General features: G+C 40.0%; 1 protein-coding gene across 4 annotated transcripts in view; it reads right to left on the minus strand.

The window, feature by feature from the left end:
* Positions 1 to 217: 217 nt before the first annotated feature.
* The window catches only part of LOC124113554 (extended synaptotagmin-2-like), a 41,962-nt gene continuing 23,125 nt past the window's right edge, over positions 218 to 19,054 (minus strand). Inside the window, exons 14-22 of one of the 4 annotated variants that reach the window (XM_046473965.2) lie at positions 14,926 to 15,006; positions 13,201 to 13,227; positions 6,626 to 6,787; positions 5,782 to 5,931; positions 4,539 to 4,807; positions 3,444 to 3,545; positions 2,893 to 3,027; positions 1,801 to 1,956; positions 218 to 1,265 (exon numbers count right to left, since the gene is read on the minus strand). In XM_046473965.2, coding sequence (XP_046329921.1) covers positions 1,205 to 1,265; positions 1,801 to 1,956; positions 2,893 to 3,027; positions 3,444 to 3,545; positions 4,539 to 4,807; positions 5,782 to 5,931; positions 6,626 to 6,787; positions 13,201 to 13,227; positions 14,926 to 15,006 — 1,143 coding nt within the window. In that variant the 3' untranslated portion in view covers positions 218 to 1,204. Of the gene's footprint in view, positions 1,266 to 1,800; positions 1,957 to 2,892; positions 3,028 to 3,443; positions 3,546 to 4,538; positions 4,808 to 5,781; positions 5,932 to 6,625; positions 6,788 to 13,200; positions 13,228 to 14,925; positions 15,019 to 19,054 lie in introns of all 4 variants that reach the window. The other 3 variants (XM_046473957.2, XM_046473987.2, XM_046473976.2) reach the window with 3 other exon arrangements.

The following is a 19,054-nucleotide window of genomic DNA, read 5'->3' on the forward strand; positions in this document are numbered from 1 at the left end:
CCTTTTATATTGTAATTGTGTCTATCCATTGGAACAGCATATTTGTCGAAACCCCTCACATGAACTTGATACACAAGAATACTTATCTATATAAAATCATTTTTCAAATTCGTAATAATTCTTCTGACACTGAGGCATGTTTTATCACAACAATAAATGTATCGATGCCTTTAAACGACATTTTGCAACTTCACAGTAGCAGTGGTATGAAAGTTACTAAATCGTTGAATGACAGTACAGATATTTCCTTGTAAGATATAAATAACCACAACGCTGAACTGCACACAATTGCACTGATAAAGACAGAACCACATTCTAAAGCAGAATCTACTAGAAATGGAACACGGCTGTCCTACTCAAACATATTGCTTCCTATTTCCGGTCAGTACAAGACCTGTTCTACTTTTACATGCATGGATTATCTAGGCCTGCTCAGAGGCTGATTTTCGGCCCCAAATCAGAACCAAATGTCAGTCAAAATTCCCAAACTGGAATTAAGTATTTGCCAAGTCATGTTATTTTTTGTAATAACTTATGTTATTGTTTTGCAGAGGTGTCTTGCATCCCACAGATAACAGGTCCGACAAACAGGAAGAGGCTTCATGTTTTAATTTTACAATATGCTTTGAAGGAAGTCTTTACGAACCCCTCAACAAATACCAGTAAGTAACAAAATAAGCTTTTTCCCCCAATTTGTCTGACAATGGCGCTTGGCTTGGAATCTGAGATAAACCCAAGACATGGCGACCTATATGTATGGTTCCAACACAACAACGTTGTCTGAATCAGGTACATTCCCATCCTACCACCAGACATCCGCCACATACTAGTGCTATATAGAAATGTCCTCAGGAAAATAGCATTCATTGATAAGTAGGCCACATAGAGAACCAGTGCAGCTTGGCTATCAACACTTGTAGAGGTGTGGAGTATTATTAACAGTAGCAGCGTAGCAGCACTTGACAGACTGTTCGAAGCATTGTGTTCGCCACAGAGTATTCACCTTAGGCATTTCCATTTAATTACTTGGTTTACAGATTTTTTGTCACGATTTTTATTGCAAATTATTTATTTAAATTTGACTTGGTAAGAATTAAAAAAATCATAATCTAAATTTAAATTTATTTCTAATTTCGAGTCAGATCCGTGAACCAAGTAATAAAAATGAAAATCACCTCAGCACTTTACTTCAAGGTGTTGCAAGTCACACGTCAGACTCCACCAGTGAAATCTTCTCAGTGTTATCCTCGGGACGCAGGTCAAACCTGAGGACACAAGAAAGTGCAGGGATGTAATTTGTAAAACTGTTATGTTCCGAACATGGACTCGTACCATCCTTCTGGTGTACTTGGGGCAGTGGGATAGCCTAGTGGTTATAGTGTTCGCTTGTCAGGCTGGGTTTCATTCCTCACATGGGTTTACTTTAAACTTGCCATATCACTGTCCAAGATATGTAATAGCATATGGATGCTATGGCTCATTGAAGAGATATATGAAAAATAAGAAATTACAGAGAAAATGAGAGAGAGAGGGAGAGAGAGAGACAGACAGACAGAGAGAGAGAGACACACACACAGAGAGAGAGAGAGACAGACAGACAGAGAGAGAGAGAGAGAGAGACAGACAGACAGAGAGAGAGAGACAGACAGATAAAGAGAGAGACAGAGAGAGAGAGAGACAGACAGACAGACAGAGAGAGAGAGAGTGAGAGGGAGAGAGAGGGAGAGAGAGAGAGACCCTCAAACCAGCTGAGGTCACACATATCCAGATTGGAGAGTCTACTAAAGGGAGGTAACTCACCACTCTGTAATTGCCTTTGAAGTGTCCAGGTTCTTAAGGTCAAGGTTGACGACACCCATGATCTTCTTGCTGCTGGAGAACACCCCAACCTCATTCTTCACACAGATCTCCAGCGACCGGCTGGGCAACTCGGAAGGACCTACTGGATATTCAAACCTGCAATAGAAAAACAGTACCCAGTGAAATAGTGAATGGTTCATAAAGCCCATGTCAGTAAAACCTACAGATTGAAGTGAACCATGGAATAATGATGGGCCAAGTATCAGATATAGAGGGCCGTATGATCCACATAAAATTACTCTGAAATGAAGTAACATGCCTTTTTATTTCTAGGCTGTAAAGTACTTGAAGAAGTACCACATATCATCTTTTTTATCATCTTTTGATAGTGCCAAACAATCTCCCTTTTTCAAAGAACTAAACCCAAGATACCAGGCAATCCAATGACCAGCTTCTTTGTGCTCAACATACGGCAACAGTGTGTGAAGTTGCTCATAATATCAACCACAGGTTGGTCTGGCCCAGACTTTAATATTTACATGCCACTGTCGTACAGCTGGAACATTGCTGACCAAACAAATCAAAGGAGAAAGAAATTAATAGCTGTAACAGTTTTCAAAGACTTCCAAACTCAAATATGTCAACACTTATCGAAAACAGTACAACTATCCCCAGCAAGCAAGTTTTTTCAAACAATACTGACATTAGGGATGAGAATGAGTATTTTCCTTTTCAGCTGAAACTTCTTTTCAATGGACCGTGGTCCATAAGTTGGAGGTGTTTATGGACGTTCAGGGCCGCTTGGCTCCCTGAAGCCACCAGATTTTAATAAATCTTGGGCTCAAAATTTGTGGATCTCACAAAATTCTCACCCCTGTGACATATTTGATCATGGAAGACACACAAGTGAGGTTCTCTACTTAACAGAGTGTTTTCTTGTGAACTCTGGTTGAACTGACAAGATGCAAAAGCCATCCAGCTGATATAATCATGATAATCCAAACATTAATTTCAAGTTTTTCTAAACAGTCACATATGGGCTATGTAACTGCTGTAAGCTTGCATATACTGAGCATATCACGGTATACTCACGTCTCATCAAATACAGGATTGAGGTTGTCCTTGATAACCTGCGTCTTTCTCCGCGAGGAGCTGGACTTCTCAGGCAGCAGGTACATACGTACATAGGGGTCTGACAGATGGTTGCTGTCCAGTGGCAGCAGGTTCCTGTCAACAAACAAGATCTACCTTAATATTGTGATCATTTTGTCAAACTTTTAGTTCAAATCTCCAATGTGTTTGGGTGTGCTTGAGATCCAGGCTCCTCAGTGTGTTAAATTTACATGTGCTTCAATCTGCTTGTGTGTGTTCAATAAAACCATTACACAGGGGGACATTTGAGGAAAGACAAGAGTGTGGTCTACTTACACACATTTGTGCACGACAATGATAAGAGTTTGTCTTTGGGCGCTGTGATCGTTTTGTCAAACTTTTAGTTCAAATCTCCAATGTGTTTGGGTGTGCTTGAGATCTGGTTTCATCAGTGTGTTAAATTTACATGTGCTTCAATCTGCTTGTGTGTGTTTAATAAAACCATTACACAGGGGGACATTTGAGGAAAGACAAGAGTGTGGTCTACTTACACACATTTGTGCACGACAATGATAAGAGTTTGTCTTTGGGCGCTGTATCGGAACGTCATCTGAATACGTCCATTTCCAAACTCCCCCTTCGTGTCCACAACTCTGCAAAGATACAACATCCACCTTACAAGCAGGGAAATAGAAAGCAAATAAAAAGGTTTTAAAAAAGGTGATCACCCTTGTGTAAGTCATTTTCAAACATACCATGTAAAACATGAATGTTAACATTGATCAAAAACTTTGAATGTCCAATACAAAAATGTGGTATATTATATTCTATTATGATGCGATGTTTCGGTATAGATCCTTATACCATTGCAAAGCAATATCATTACTCGTAGTAAAATCCAGCTATTTGATTGGCCAGACTCCATCTGTAAAAACCCACACACATCGGTTGGCTGGCCTGTGCAGACATCATGATGCCATAGTGTTTCAAATGACATCATCTGCTTCTCATGTCAGACTTGACCCTGTTTACAATTAGAGTCACCATACCGAAAATAAGTCTCTGTACTTGTGAAGACGCAGTGTAAATATGTTACATGTGTTCTTTGTAGGGTGTTGTTGGGATTTTATGAGCTGAACATTCATTTACATCCTTCAACCTACTGTCTCGTGGTGTACAAGCCCATTCAGCTTGTAACATCCTGTACACACATCACTGACACAGGTAACTCATTATCCAAAATATGTTTCTAATGAGATTTGTTTGTTTGTTTGTTCATTTAACGCCGCACTAAGCAATGTTCCAGCTATGTGACGGCGGGCTGTGAATAATCGAGTCTGGACCAGACAATCCAGTGATTGACATGACGAGCATCGATCCACGCAAATGGGATACAATGACATGGATCAACCAAGTAAGCGAGCCTGACCACCCGATCCCTATAGTCGCCTCTTAAGACACGCATACCGGGTAGTTGCCTTTCACTGCAAGCATGGGCCACTGAAGACCTATTCTACCGCGGATCTTCTCATGAGAAACATGGCTGACACAACATTCTTTTGTTCCTGATAACACAACACTACACTTCAATTCCAATAGCAGTTGTAACAGGATAGTTACTGCATGCCTTGATCTCATGAACTCACTTCTGTTGTGCAGGTGCTTTCCTCTGTCGGAGATTACTCTCAGCATCCACGGAGCTGGAGGCGGGTGGAATAACTTCATCCACTGCAGGAGCAGGCTGAGAGGGTTGAGATGGCTTGTCCACAGATGTCCCCTCAGGCTTCTTCCCCGCAGGTGCCCCGCCTGCATCCCCTGCCCCCTCCTTCCCTTCTCCCTCCTTCTTGGGGGGTGGCTCGGTGATAAGGGGCTCACATTCATCCAGCCAGTCAGGGTTTGAGTTGGGGGTCAGCACCTGCAACATAAACATGATTCTATAACTGCTTCTTTAATTCTAAAGAAAGTAAATCACTTACAGGGAAGTCCGACTCCACAAAGCCTTAAAACCAAATTATTTCATGAAGAAGAGCTAATTGATTACTTCTTTAGTCATAAGCTCATTAATTAACAGTTAGTCATTATCTTACCCTTATTGTGAGCATATTGTATGTATATGACAGAGTATATGACAGTGTGTATGGCAGTGCGTATGGCAGTGTGTATGGCAGTGTATATGACAGTGTATATGGCAGTGTGTATGGCAGTGTGTATGACAGTGTGTATGACAGTGTGTATGGCAGTGTGTATGGCAGTGTATATGACAGTGTGTATGGCAGTGTATATGACAGTGTATATGGCAGTGTGTATGGCAGTGTGTATGACAGTGTGTATGGCAGTGTGTATGGCAGTGTATATGACAGTGTATATGGCAGTTTGTATGGCAGGGTACATGGCAGTGTACATGGCAGTGTATATGGCAGTGTGTATGGCAATGTATATGGCAATGTATATGGCAGTGTACATGGCAGTGTATATGGCAATGTATATGGCAGTGTGTATGGCAATGTATATGGCAGTGTATATGGCAGTGTACATGGCAGTGTATATATAGCAGTGTGTATGGCAGTGTGTATGGCAGTGCATATGGCAATGTTTATGGCAGTGTGTATGGCAGTGTGTATGGCAGTGTACATGGCAATATAAATGGCAGTGTATATGGCAATGTATATGGCAGTGTACATGGCAGTGTATATGGCAGTGTATATGACAGTGTATACAACAGTGTATATGACAGTGTACATGGCAGTGTATATGACAGTGTATATGGCAATGTATATGACAGTGTATACAACAGTGTATATGACAGTATACAACAGTGTATGTAACAGTGTATACAACAGTGTATAAAACAGTGTGTACAACAGTTTACAACACAGTGCATAATCTCACCCTGAGAGCCAGCCTCATGTTCAGAACTCCGGCAGGCCCGTTCTGTTTCAGGTCAAACTTCTGGTCCAGTACCATGTCTGAGGCTGAGAGCAGTTCCTTCAGCTTGATGGTGGCGGCACCGATCACCTTGTCATTCTTACTGTCCCGCACCTACAACCACGTGGGAGGCAACGATCATGGGGATGTTCATGTGAGGACTTTATCCCTTAGGTTCACCCACTACATCAATAAAGAAGCTGATATCCTTATGTATTAAGCAGTGTTCAATACTAAGGGGGCCAGGGGGTCCTTGAGGCATGGTGATTGAGTGATTGAGTGATTGAGTGAGTTAGGTTTAACTCCGCTTTTAGCAGTATTCCAGTTTTATCACAGCACGTCAGCTTCATGGGGAGGAAAGCCTGAAGTGATGCAGGTCATACGTTTACCACTATATGAAACCCACAAGCACGGTTATGGTGTTGACAAACCTAGAAACATAGTCGGGGTAAATGAGGATTCGAACCAAAAATCAAAGGTTTCTGTTGTGCCCAATGCACTCACTTATGCACAGTGAATTGTGGTGCCTTAGACAACTGGGTCACCTGTGTCCCCTTGAAACATAGTTTAAGTAAATTGCGTAGGAAAAATACAATTTTATTCAAATTGTTATTACTCAGATTTGCAGAACACTGATATAAAATATTTAAAAAAGCTACAGATCTAATCATCAGATGGCAGATAGCTCACCGCCACACCAGCAGAATATTTCACATAAACACTTGACATCTTCACCCTAGCCCACTTACCTCAGCAAAGGTACAAGATATCAAGACAAAGACCAAGAATTATCTCCATGCTCTCTCACCTCAACATCCAAGTTCTGGTAGTTGGGGTTGTGGATGAGGAAGCGGAAGTTCTCCTCCCAGCGGGGCTCATTAGTGTTAGCCCTGATCCCGCTCTTGTGCTTGCTCTGGCCCACATAGAGGTTCACTTGGGGAGACGGTTCAGACAGTGTCTTCTTCCCTCGCTGCAGAGTGATGAGATTATCAGAGTGAGGCTGACATATATCAAAGTGAGGCTAACACATTATGGAACTGATGGCCATTGACAGCAGTACACAGTGTACCTGGTGGCCATTGCCATTGAAATAAACATGGTACAAACATTAGTCAATTGCTGAAAATGGAATAGAAGTTGGTGCAATTTGGTTTAAAGTCACTTGTTAACTGTTACTTAATGACAAAAAGCAAATTAAAAGAAAAAGCCAATAACTACAAACTGAACGACCTCAAAGAATCAAAGCAAACATTTATGTGGTTTACCCCGCATGATAAAGAGTTACTGAACAGTTTTCTGTGCACACATTAAAGAATAAGTACATAAATCATGACTAACAGCTTGCACAAAGCAACAGAACAAACAAGCAGATACACCAGATATACGTACAAAAAAGAAATTGTGCATATCATTATTGGAAACACATTATAGGAGACTTGATACTTTCAGAATAAGGTTTTGTGGAAAATATTCATTTACACATTAACCAATTTTTCAAAGTTCCCAAACCACACAGTTATTGCCAATATGTTTAAAGATTCAACACCTAGCCATGGCAGGGGGGAGGAGGACCATCACCAAAGCAGACACAAGTCACCGTATATCGGATGATGGGGAAGAAGGAGGGTTTTGGTTTGTTGTATTACGCTGCACGCAGCAATATTCAAGCTATATGACGGTGGTCTGTAAATAATCGAGTCTGGACCAGACAAGCCAGTGATTGATATCATGAGCATCGATCCACACAATTGGGATCGATGACATGCTTCAACCAAGTCAGCGAGCCTGACCACCTGATCCCGTTAGTCACTTCTTACAACAAGCATAGTCGCCTTTTACGGCAAGCATGGGTAAGGGGGAGGAAAGGGAGTGCGTTCCTGTCCTGTTGCTGCAACAACCACATTCACATCCTGTCATGCTTACATCATAGGACCAAGTGTCACATCCTGTCATGCTTACATCATAGGACCAGCTGCCAACCCCTCCACATGACAATACTCCACCGGAGACCATCCTCAGTTATGTAGGGTATTATATTCTCTTATAACACATACCCAGGACCCATTCACTACCACAGCTGTTTTGAACCTTATTTGAATGGCATGATGCTAAAAATAGCAGTCCAATCAAACTACTGTCCTGAGCAAAAGAAATTCTGTGCTAGGTTAGAGATATGACCGATGTAGGTAGTGATGTCACTTGCAAATGTAGCTGTGGTGTTGAGTGGGTCCTGGGTATGTGTCCTAGGGGAATGGAGAGAAAATACACTGGATGATTGAGGATGCCCAGAGACCAGCTCACACTGCTGGACCCTCTCAGCAACTGCCAACAGGAGGACCCTACCAGTGTCCATGTTGTCAGTGGCTGAGATCTGATAAATGTGGCTTTACAGTGTCATGCTGTTTACACTAGGGCTGAAACGTTTCACCTAGATCACAATACCATACATATCACCAGATAGTTTGGTTGGAACATGAGAAGATTAACAAAGGCAACCTTTAATTAACGTGATTACTTTCTGATAAGTCAAGTGTCAGTGTTGGTTTAAGCTGGGAGTGTAGCTTCTACACAATACGGTATGGTATAGCTTCTATACAATGAGGGATGGTATAGCTTCTGTACAATGAGGGACGGTATAGCTTCTGTACAATGAGGGATGGTATAGCTTCTATACAATGAGGGATGGTATAGCTTCTGTACGAGGGATGGTATAGGTTCTATACAAGGAGGGATGGTATAGCTTCTATACAACAAGGGATGGTATAGCTTCTATACAACAAGGGATGGTATAGCTTATGTACAATGAAGGATGGTATAGCTTCTTACAACAAGGGATGGTATAGCCTCTGTATGAGGGATGGTATAGCTTCTATACAATGAGGGATGGTATAGCTTCTATACATCAAGGGATGGTATAGCTTCTGTACGAGGGATGGTATAGCTTCTATACATCAAGGGATGGTATAGCTTCTGTACGAGGGATGGTATAGCTTCTATACAATGAGGGATGGTATAGCTTCTATACAATGAGGGATGGTATAGCTTCTATACAATGAGGGATGGTATAGCTTCTATACAACGAGGGATGGTATAGCTTCTATACAACAAGGGATGGTATAGCTTCTGTACAATGAAGGATGGTATAGCTTCTTTACAACAAGGGATGGTATAGCCTCTGTATGAGGGATGGTATAGCTTCTATACATCAAGGGATGGTATAGCTTCTGTACGAGGGATGGTATAGCTTCTATACAATGAGGGATGGTATAGCTTCTATACAATGAGGGATGGTATAGCTTCTATACAATGAGAGATGGTATAGCTTCTTTACAACAAGGGATGGTATAGCCTCTGTATGAGGGATGGTATAGCTTCTATACAATGAGGGATGGTATAGCTTCTATACAACAAGGGATGGTATAGCTTCTATACAATGAGGGATGGTATAGCTTCTATACAATGAGGGATGGTATAGCTTCTATACAATGAGAGATGGTATAGCTTCTTTACAACAAGGGATGGTATAGCCTCTGTATGAGGGATGGTATAGCTTCTATACAATGAGGGATGGTATAGCTTCTATACAACAAGGGATGGTATAGCTTCTATACAATGAGGGATGGTATAGCTTCTATACAATGAGGGATGGTATAGCTTCTATACAATGAGGGATGGTATAGCTTCTATACAATGAGGGATGGTATAGCTTCTATACAATGAGGGATGGTATAGCTCGTGTACTCCCTGATTCGAAACAACTCTAATGCTGGGATACTTCAGCAGATTGAAAACTTTGGTCAGTGATATAAAGTCCAATAAGTATAAGTATATATTATGATATTTCAGTTTGCCAACTCCTTAACCAATGAGAAGCTAGTATCTTAATGTGAGTTGAGATAAAGTGTATCCTGATTTGTGCTGCTCAACATGACAGTATGACATTGTGGTGAACAGTTGCAGCCCTAGGAAGCCCAGCCTCCAGTCCACAGTCAGGGAGTTCTCACTCACACTGCCAGGTCTGCCAAGGAAAACAACAGCATGTAGATCGTAAGCCTCACACCACAGCTCCCTATTGTGCCTTTAGGTCTCTGGCACAGCGAGGGATAGCCCCAACACACACACAGTGATGGGTCGCCCTGACACACACAGCGAGGAATACCCCTACACACACACAGCTAGGGATAGTCCCAACACACACACAGCGAGGGATAGCCCCAACACACACACAGCGAGGGATAGCCCCAACACACACAACGAGGGATAGCCCCAACACACACACAGTGATGGGTAGCCCTGACACACACAGCAAGGAATACCCCAACACACACACAGCTAGGGATAGTCCCAACACACACACAGCGAGGGATAGCCCCAACACACACACAGCGAGGGATAGCCCCAACACACAAACAGCGAGGGATAGCCCCAACACACACACAGCGAGGGATAGCCCCAACACACACACAGCGAGGGATAGCCCCAACACACACAGCGAGGGATAGCCCCAACACACACACAGCGAGGGATAGCCCCAACACACACACAGCGAGGGATAGCCCCAACACACACACAGCGAGGGATAGCCCCAACACACACACAGCGAGGGATAGCCCCAACACACACACAGCGAGGGATAGCCCCAATACACACACACAAATTGTTGTTTTCCCACAGACCTGCCAGATCACCACCCATGTCCACCTCAAGACCTCACAGTCCACTCACTAACTTATTCCACACTTTCGAATTTTCTGGAGTATAAACTACAGCCTGAAATCAAAGATAAAAGTGCTTTGTTCAACATGTGGCACACAACGCTAACATCAGGTGTGTAACGATACAGTGAATTGGCAATATGATACAAACTGTGATGCTTCTTCTATAGTAGATTGTGATGTAGAGAGTACCTTTCACAGAATATGCTTGACTGAAACCATGTTTCATTCGATGCATACTGTTTGATCTTATTATTTCTTCTTAAAATACTTTTCATAATAAATACAAACTACTGTTCTTGGTATAATTATGGTAACCCTTGAGCTATAAACATATGGGTCCAACCATAATAATATTACCTAGATCATAATCTAGAATTTAAAAAAATAATCTGTACCCCAAAATTGTAAAAAGAACATTTGTCCTCCTGTTTACAAACAAAATATTTTCCCTGGGCATGCTGGCTTTTCTGAAAATTCTGTGTTTTGGGTCCCAAATATTTACTGGAGTACAAACTTCTGAAACAAATAATCAAGTACCCCCTTAGAATATAGAATAGTCTGTCCCTAGGTTTTATGGTATCGCCATTCTCTTTGCAGTGATATAAGTACCGCATTGTGAGGCCATGTATTGATACAAAACAAACTGTAGGATAAAATAGATAACACAAGGATATATTATTCAGCATGAAAATATAAACTGAAAGTATTTACAACAGTTCTGAAATCATTGTTATTTATTGTTCATTGACAAAATTTGGTTTGGTTGGGTCTTTTATAACCTCTTTAATGATGAAACATCACAAGGTTCAGTTTCAGTTCATTGTAGCGTGTCACTGTGACTGTATTCGTAAGACATATCTTGCATAACAACAAAATGTAGGGATACATACAGGCCTACCTGCAAGTTAAGTATTGTATCAAGAAAGTTTCACCATCATTGTATCGTTACATTCCTTTTCTAACTCACACACAAGTGTTGGTTAAACATTTTACCACACACTGACAATAATCTTGCATATATACCTCCCCAGCTTCATTGTCAAATCAGCCTGAGAGCTCATTTTTGATTATCCAGTGAATAATATCTCCTTTCTGTTATGATAAATACCCCATACCCTCATTTGCCATTTTAGTTTGTCATAAGTCCCAAATGACACGATGCTCAACATAGGCATCCAATTAAATTACACCGTTCTATCATGATTGAGGGGCGGTCGGGTAGCCTCGTGGTTAAAGTGTTGGCTCGTCACGCTGAAGACCTGGGTTCGATTCCCGACATGGGTACAATATGTGAAGCCCATTTCTGGTGTCCCCCGCCGTGATATTGCTGGAATATTGCTAAAAGCGGCGTAAAACCATACTCACTCACTCACTCACTATCATGATTGAAGTTAGCATACCAGTCATCAATAATCAACATGACTTTTCAGTGACATCTCAAATACAGCCACAGCCTTGTTGCATAAGGACTTCCTCCCCCTCTTGCAATAGCTCAAATCAGCTTTACAATGCTTTCTGTTAGGTTAGGTAGGATTGTGATGAGTAGTTGGTTCAGTGAAACATCCCGTAACATCCCCATTCATTTGTTTTATAGTAAAGGAACCTACTACATATAGGGGAGACAACTGCTGTTGAGCATGGTAAAGCACATGAAGACCTGAGGTTCTACTACACCAAATCAGAATCAGTTGGGACAGTGCGGTTTTCGTAGGGAGTCTTAAGTGCAGATCGAGAGATATCTGTAGGCTGTGATTGGAGGATATTGTGTAAGATTTTTATGTCTTTTAAATGTACATCCATCCAGTTATTAAAACTGACCATGTTTTTCTATATTTAGTACTGTCTTTTTCAACATGATGACTTATGCTGAATGTGACCACAGCTATTTTCAAGTAGGTGACATTTGGTGCGAAAATGGGGGTGGTGTGTTGAGCTTCCTGTACTCGGAAAAGGAGCTGGCTAAGCTGGTCATTTCTTTTGTTTTTATTGCAGCTCTAAGGCCAAATTGTGCACACAGGTACAGGTAAAAGCTGTTGAATGCTTAGATAATTTTAAAAAAATATTACGTTACTCTAGAAGTCTATGGGAAAACATTTGGTTGTGTGTAACGCTGAGCAACCATGTGAGCTCATGGTGTAGGTCTAACATAATGCACAGTGCCTAACACTGATTTTAGCAGCATAATAACATAAACTCAGGCAAAGCTACTTATTCCTAAAATCGGTCAAAGAAACAAAAACAATATTACTGAAGTAATTTGTACTTGATACACTGAATATTTCTTCAACAAACACACATTCAGCAACACAAACATGTGGCAACTCTGACAAGAAAACTCAACTGCACGCTGATGCTAAAATCACAATCATCAATTTTCAATACATGAACAAATTTGAACTGACTTGTAATATGCATTCTCTGTAGTAAGTCTCCAGTGCGAAATAAAACAACGATTTCAAGTGGACAATCTGGTTCCTACTGGCAGTGTGTTTCTACGGTGACCATCCAGCTTAGGAATGCCACATAGCAATGGAACTAATGTGAATGTGCCAGTCCAACAACAAACTCACATTAGCACAAAAATATTTGCATGATCATTTCAACAACTGTTAAACACAGCAATACAACAAGTTCAGGTTAGTCAAGAACTGAACACAACATTTACCCAATACCCATCTCGCTTAGGGCTGCCCTGCAGACAAAGGTCAAGTTAGTGGGGTCAAGGTCATCTCAAAAAACAATATACAAACAAGGAATGATTTAATACGGTGACCATTCGACCACAAAAACATCGTCCATGCCGGGAAACATACCACACTAAATGTTATCAACTTTGTTACAGGATACAACATGGAGATGGTTGTTAGTTTGATATCTACCAACACACTGTATTAACATAAATAATTTGTGTTTTTTTTTCAAGGGATGATGTAAAAAGTGACTAAGCGGGGCTGCAACAATTTATTAAAGTATCACTGCTTTACAATATTGTGTGCCGCTATTTGGGCAGCTTGATGTCAAATATCCCTACAAAATACTAGTAGGACATTCTATCAGGCATTTGAATTGTAAACTTGTATCATTTAGCGAGAAATCTCAAAGCACGATTGGTTTACATGACTAAGTCAACGAAAAAATATTGTTTGGACATCTGTGGTCATTTCTTTAAATGAAAGTTTGTGAAAAGTGTTGAGTTTTTATGTTTCATATTGTGTGTTGTATCAGGACCTAACTATCAAGATTAATATATCGTAAAAAGAGAGGATCGTTGCTGAAACAAATTGGGATACAGTGTATCATTACATCCTTTAAAAATAGCAGAAAAGAAAGAAACGTGAGAGCGACAGAAAGTCATCTGTACTGCTCAAAAGAAGTAAGGGATACCCAATTCTTTCACATTACCATAGTTAATCTGTTTTGAAGAATTGGGATGGCCTAAACTTCTTTTGAGCAGTATACAAGTTAGCAACAGCAGGAATGTGTGACTGTATTCTACTATTAATATTATTGCAATGTGTTATACCCAAGCACTGTATGTCTAGTTATATTGGGCCTAGCAATGCATCAGTAGTCTTACCAATAAACGATCAGGCCTCAAAAATTCAGGCCTGGATTCAGACACTTTCTATCAAGGGTGAACAAAAGTTACAGTTAGATAAAAGAAGTGTTCTCAGTGATAAATACTTCCGAGAGGATTAGTTCAAAGGTCAGGCAAAGCACATTTGGCTACATGACCTAGGTTATATTGCTGACAATGTAAGTTACATGCTTCAACAGGCATTACACTGTAGAATTGTGGTATAACTATTAGGAACCAATCTCATTAAAATCAGATCCTACTTCTCGCTTTGGCTAAACAAAGATCTGGGGACAACCCATTACAGGTCACGTCAGAACGACCTTTCATCCAACCAATCAGAGCGTCGCTTACCAGATCATGAAAGTGACAGACGGAATGTGTTTTCTGATCATGCAAACTTGAAATATTTAACAGAGGGTATTCTGAACGACAGTTACAGGTTTTATGATTTTATCCATACAATCTAGGCCATCTGTAAGCCATTCCAGAATGTTCTTTTTATCAGTTTTAAAAATCTTAACCGAGAATACGTCAAAATATGTTTCGAAGCGTAGTCGCCAGTTTGAAACTAGTGTCGTAAAGCTCAAGAAAGCTACCTTCTGATTGGCTAATATTGATTACTTGTCAGTCTTTTCATTGATCGGTCAATGTTCCCAAGAGGTCGTTCTGACGTGACCCGTAATTGGATGTCCTCAGGTCTTTGTTTAGCGGTAGCGTAAACTAAGATCTGATTTTAATGAGATTGATTAGGAACAGAAGCAACATTTACTGAGGGAATACTAGAATATGAGCAAGGTTGATGAGACTTACTGGAAGGTCCCGGGCGGAGTCGAGGTTGACCAGCAGGATGCAGGAGGACACGCTCTCATCATCCTTGTTCTCTTCCTGCACCTGTTGGACCATCTGGAGGCAGATACAAGATGGTGGTTTACACATTGTTGATGCTGCAACATCCTACTGAGTGATACCATAGTAACACAATGACACCAAGACAATGTTGCTGTAATCTGTTTCGAAACAATGTGGCTATTGCAATCATACTGAAAAAAAATGTTATCTTACACAATCGAAAAATATGTTGATATACAAAAACAGTTGCTGTACCTAGCATGTGGATACACTGTTCCTCAACCAAACAGACACAATGTTGCTGTTGACATATTACTAAACCACAACCATACTGGTCCAATGTGACATTTTTACAGATACACTGTTCCTAATTCCTGTGATACAAAGTGTTACTGCTATTCTTGCAGCCACACCTCACAAAAATCTCATTCTTTTCAGTTTTCCCTCCTAATACTACTTTAACATGCAAGAAAATCATGAATGTATTCAACAAGTGTGGTAACCAATACTTATATTACTGTGTTTACTCTTACACACTATTTGAAGACAGAATATTTCCATTTTTCAATGTCTGTACTTCATGTTTATTATTGTTATTGTTGTATATTTGAATTAAATCCAGCACTGTCAAATACAGTTTACTTAATTCTCAAGTGAAGTTTGTACCACACACTGAGTGACTGAATAGTCTGAGTAAAGCTGTGTGATAGCTGTGATTGATAGCATGAGCAACAATCCAGTCTGTCCAGGTACCTCATGACACTCAATCATTAGGTCACATGCTGTCTAATTTTGATCGGCTCTTTTGACATGCATGGCGTACAGGGGATCAATTCTGCACCAGAATCCCCACTGGGTCTTGTTTAAGTTTATTTGTTTGTTTGTTGTTTAACACCGCACTTAGTAATATTCAAGCTTTATGACGGTGGTCTGTAAATAATCGAGTCTGGACTAGACAATCCAGTGATTGATATCATGAGCATCGATCCACACAACTGGGATACGATGACATGCATTAAACAAGTCAGCGAGCCTGACCACCCGATCCCGTTAGTCGCCCCTTATGACAAGCATGGGTTGCTGAAGACCTATTCTACCCCGGATCTTCACGGGTCTCTTGTCCAAGTAACCAGCTGACTTCTCTGTGCCGAGACAGAGAAAAAGGGTCAGTGAAAGGGTCACTGGAAAGGACTTTATGGTAACCATGGTTACTGTGACAATTTCATGTTATATGGCAGAAACTAAACATAGCTGTCTGATGTTCATCTGAAGCTAACTAGATAACATGTTGGAAAGAACTACTCAAATCGGTCATTAAGACAAGTACCAGTGCTAATAATTGGGTTAGGTCACTCTGACTAAAAAGGATGCTATATCATTTTGTATAAACTATTCTCTAGTTAAACATGCTAAAAATATAACTATTATCATAATGAAACAGTTTGTATAGTTTATAATTAATTTCATACCTTCACTGACATTGTAAAGAGAAACATTGATGCCAAATCTTTCAGACAATTGAAGATAGAGAAAACAAAATATATTATTGGTATTTTATTCTGCATAAACATGTCCACAAACTAATTTCTTGGCCATGACACCAAAGCAAGTGAGATAATAGATCATTTCACAATGAGAATACCCATGTCACAGTTGCGGGAAGAACTGCCTCCACAATTGTACCCATGCTTTATGATAAATGGAAGATCTACAAATACCGAAATTGTCTGAATGCATTGTGTGTACCGGTACTCATTCAAGGAAAGTATGCGAGTGCATTGGGTACGAAAATGATGTGTAGTAAGAATGTGTAAACAAAATTCCAATGTCAATAAGCATGTAAACTTTACACAAGTACCAAAAATAATAACAAATTAATTTCTATTAAACCCATATAATCAAAAAAATGAAAATATTCAATATGATTTCTTCAATGAAGTCAAAAGAACGCTCAAAACAAGGTTCATCCAAACACTGTGAAACAGTAATGTGGGACTGTATTAAAACTTGGCATATGAGTCAGCCAACTCACAAAAATTGAAATCTGTTGACAGACATGAAAAGCAGTTTGTCTTTTTTCAATTTCTCCTACCATAAATAAGTAAAATGTTTAAAAGAACCACCTCATTTACTGTCCCAATTAATATAAATAAAAAATTAAAATATAATTAAAGCCTGTTGCAAATATATCTTTAAAACTTTAAAACACAACAAAATAAAGACAAATCATAAAAGGAATTAGAAAAATATACTTCAAATTGGAATTCTAATTAATTTTTCTCCCAACGGAAAAAGAATAAATGTTTGGCATAAACTATTAAATGACATAAATATAAATATAATGATATATACATTTTTCCAAAGTTTATCAACAATAACAGTCTATTGATCATGTTGATCATCTTCATCAAATTAATCAAATATTGTTCTTAAATATGCATACTCTGGTACTCAGGTACTCAGGTTATAATTAACATTACTTGTGTCAGATTTATTACTGTCATTGTGATGTCACACAAGTGCTGTGTTAGATTGTTATATATCACACAGGATGGTATGAAATGTGATATGTGCAATAATATACCACTTGCCACAGACTGTACTGACTGTCTTATGTCATACACTGTCTGTGCTATATGGCATATATCACGCAGGATGGTATGAAATGTGTGATCTGTCCAATAGTATATCACATGGCACATCTCATACATAGGTGGGATGGTACAATGGTGTGATATCTGCAGTGATACATTACATGGCAGTGAACTGTTTGTCTGATAACAGTGGGTGTTAGATCACACATATACAGTCAAATCCCGTTAATCCGACATTGTTGGTTGCTTAAAATTATGTCGGATTAACGAGTATGTCGGATAAACGGAAATAGGTAGTATCAACGTTTGACGTCAGTGATCGAAAATTGGACAACTACACGATAGATAACGATTCAAACAGGTCCTTCTGACGTGACCTTTAATGGGATGTCCTCAGCGGTAGCGAGAACTTGTAATTGACTTTAATGAGATTGAGGTAATCTTGGTATGTGATTAATCCTATTTTGTTCTTTTAAAGCAGAAATTGTTTATTGTGAAGGAAGTTTATCTCTGCAGCCATTGAAATATGCAGCTACTCGCAAACTCGTCTCGCATCAAAACACGAGGCTGTGTACTCGCGAGCAGATGACCACGGAGTACGCTGATCACTGTGTCGGATTAACAAGACTGATTAATGAGTGATATCAGCAATTCGTTGCAAATTGGGTGTGTTGGAGCCGGAGAGCGAGACTGTCGGATTAACGGGTCTAAATAGCACTGATTTGATCGGTTCCCATCATTTGTGTCGGATTAACAGGACGGATTAACGAGACTTGAGTGTAGGCAGGATGGTATGACATGTTATTGTGTGATCCATGCAATGATACACCAGACAGAATATACATATGATAGTGAGTTGTTGTCCTTAAATGTCACATACTGGGTAAAACTACTTATATGGTTTGACATGTCGCATTATATATGCAATAATATACCACATGCCACATGTGTACTGTCTGTTTTATGTCACACACTGTCTGTGTCGTATCCCACATGCAGGCAGGATCATATGACAGGTCATGTGAGATGTGTAATGATACACTACATGGCACTGTCTGTCTGATGTCATGCACTGTATTATTACCAACAAGGGCAAACATATCAGGGTTCATAAAAATCATGTGCCCTAGGGTCATATCACGTCATGAGACAACAGAGTATTGTTTCCGTCATCAGGACGGCTTTGTTGACATTCGAATCTTATCGTGACGTGAGGTCAGAATGACGTCACACTAGAAACGACAACATAGCTGAAGATTGTTGATGTCATTTGACGATTTGTGGTTTTCTAAGACAGTGGTGGTGATCAGTGCAAAATATTTTCTTAATTCGTCTCTATATATAGACATCTTCTTCGGTAATTAATCGAACATTATACTCATGTTCATGTCATACGATGTTTACGTCACTCGTGCCAAAATTCCGGTATTTAGACACTTGTGTCGTAAACATGGTATGACATGAACACTCATATACTATCCTCTATTTATGTCTCA

Source organism: Haliotis rufescens, unplaced genomic scaffold, assembly GCF_023055435.1.
Source record: "Haliotis rufescens isolate VD_foot unplaced genomic scaffold, xgHalRufe1.0.p SCAF_4, whole genome shotgun sequence".
Taxonomy (NCBI): Eukaryota; Metazoa; Mollusca; class Gastropoda; order Lepetellida; family Haliotidae; genus Haliotis; species Haliotis rufescens.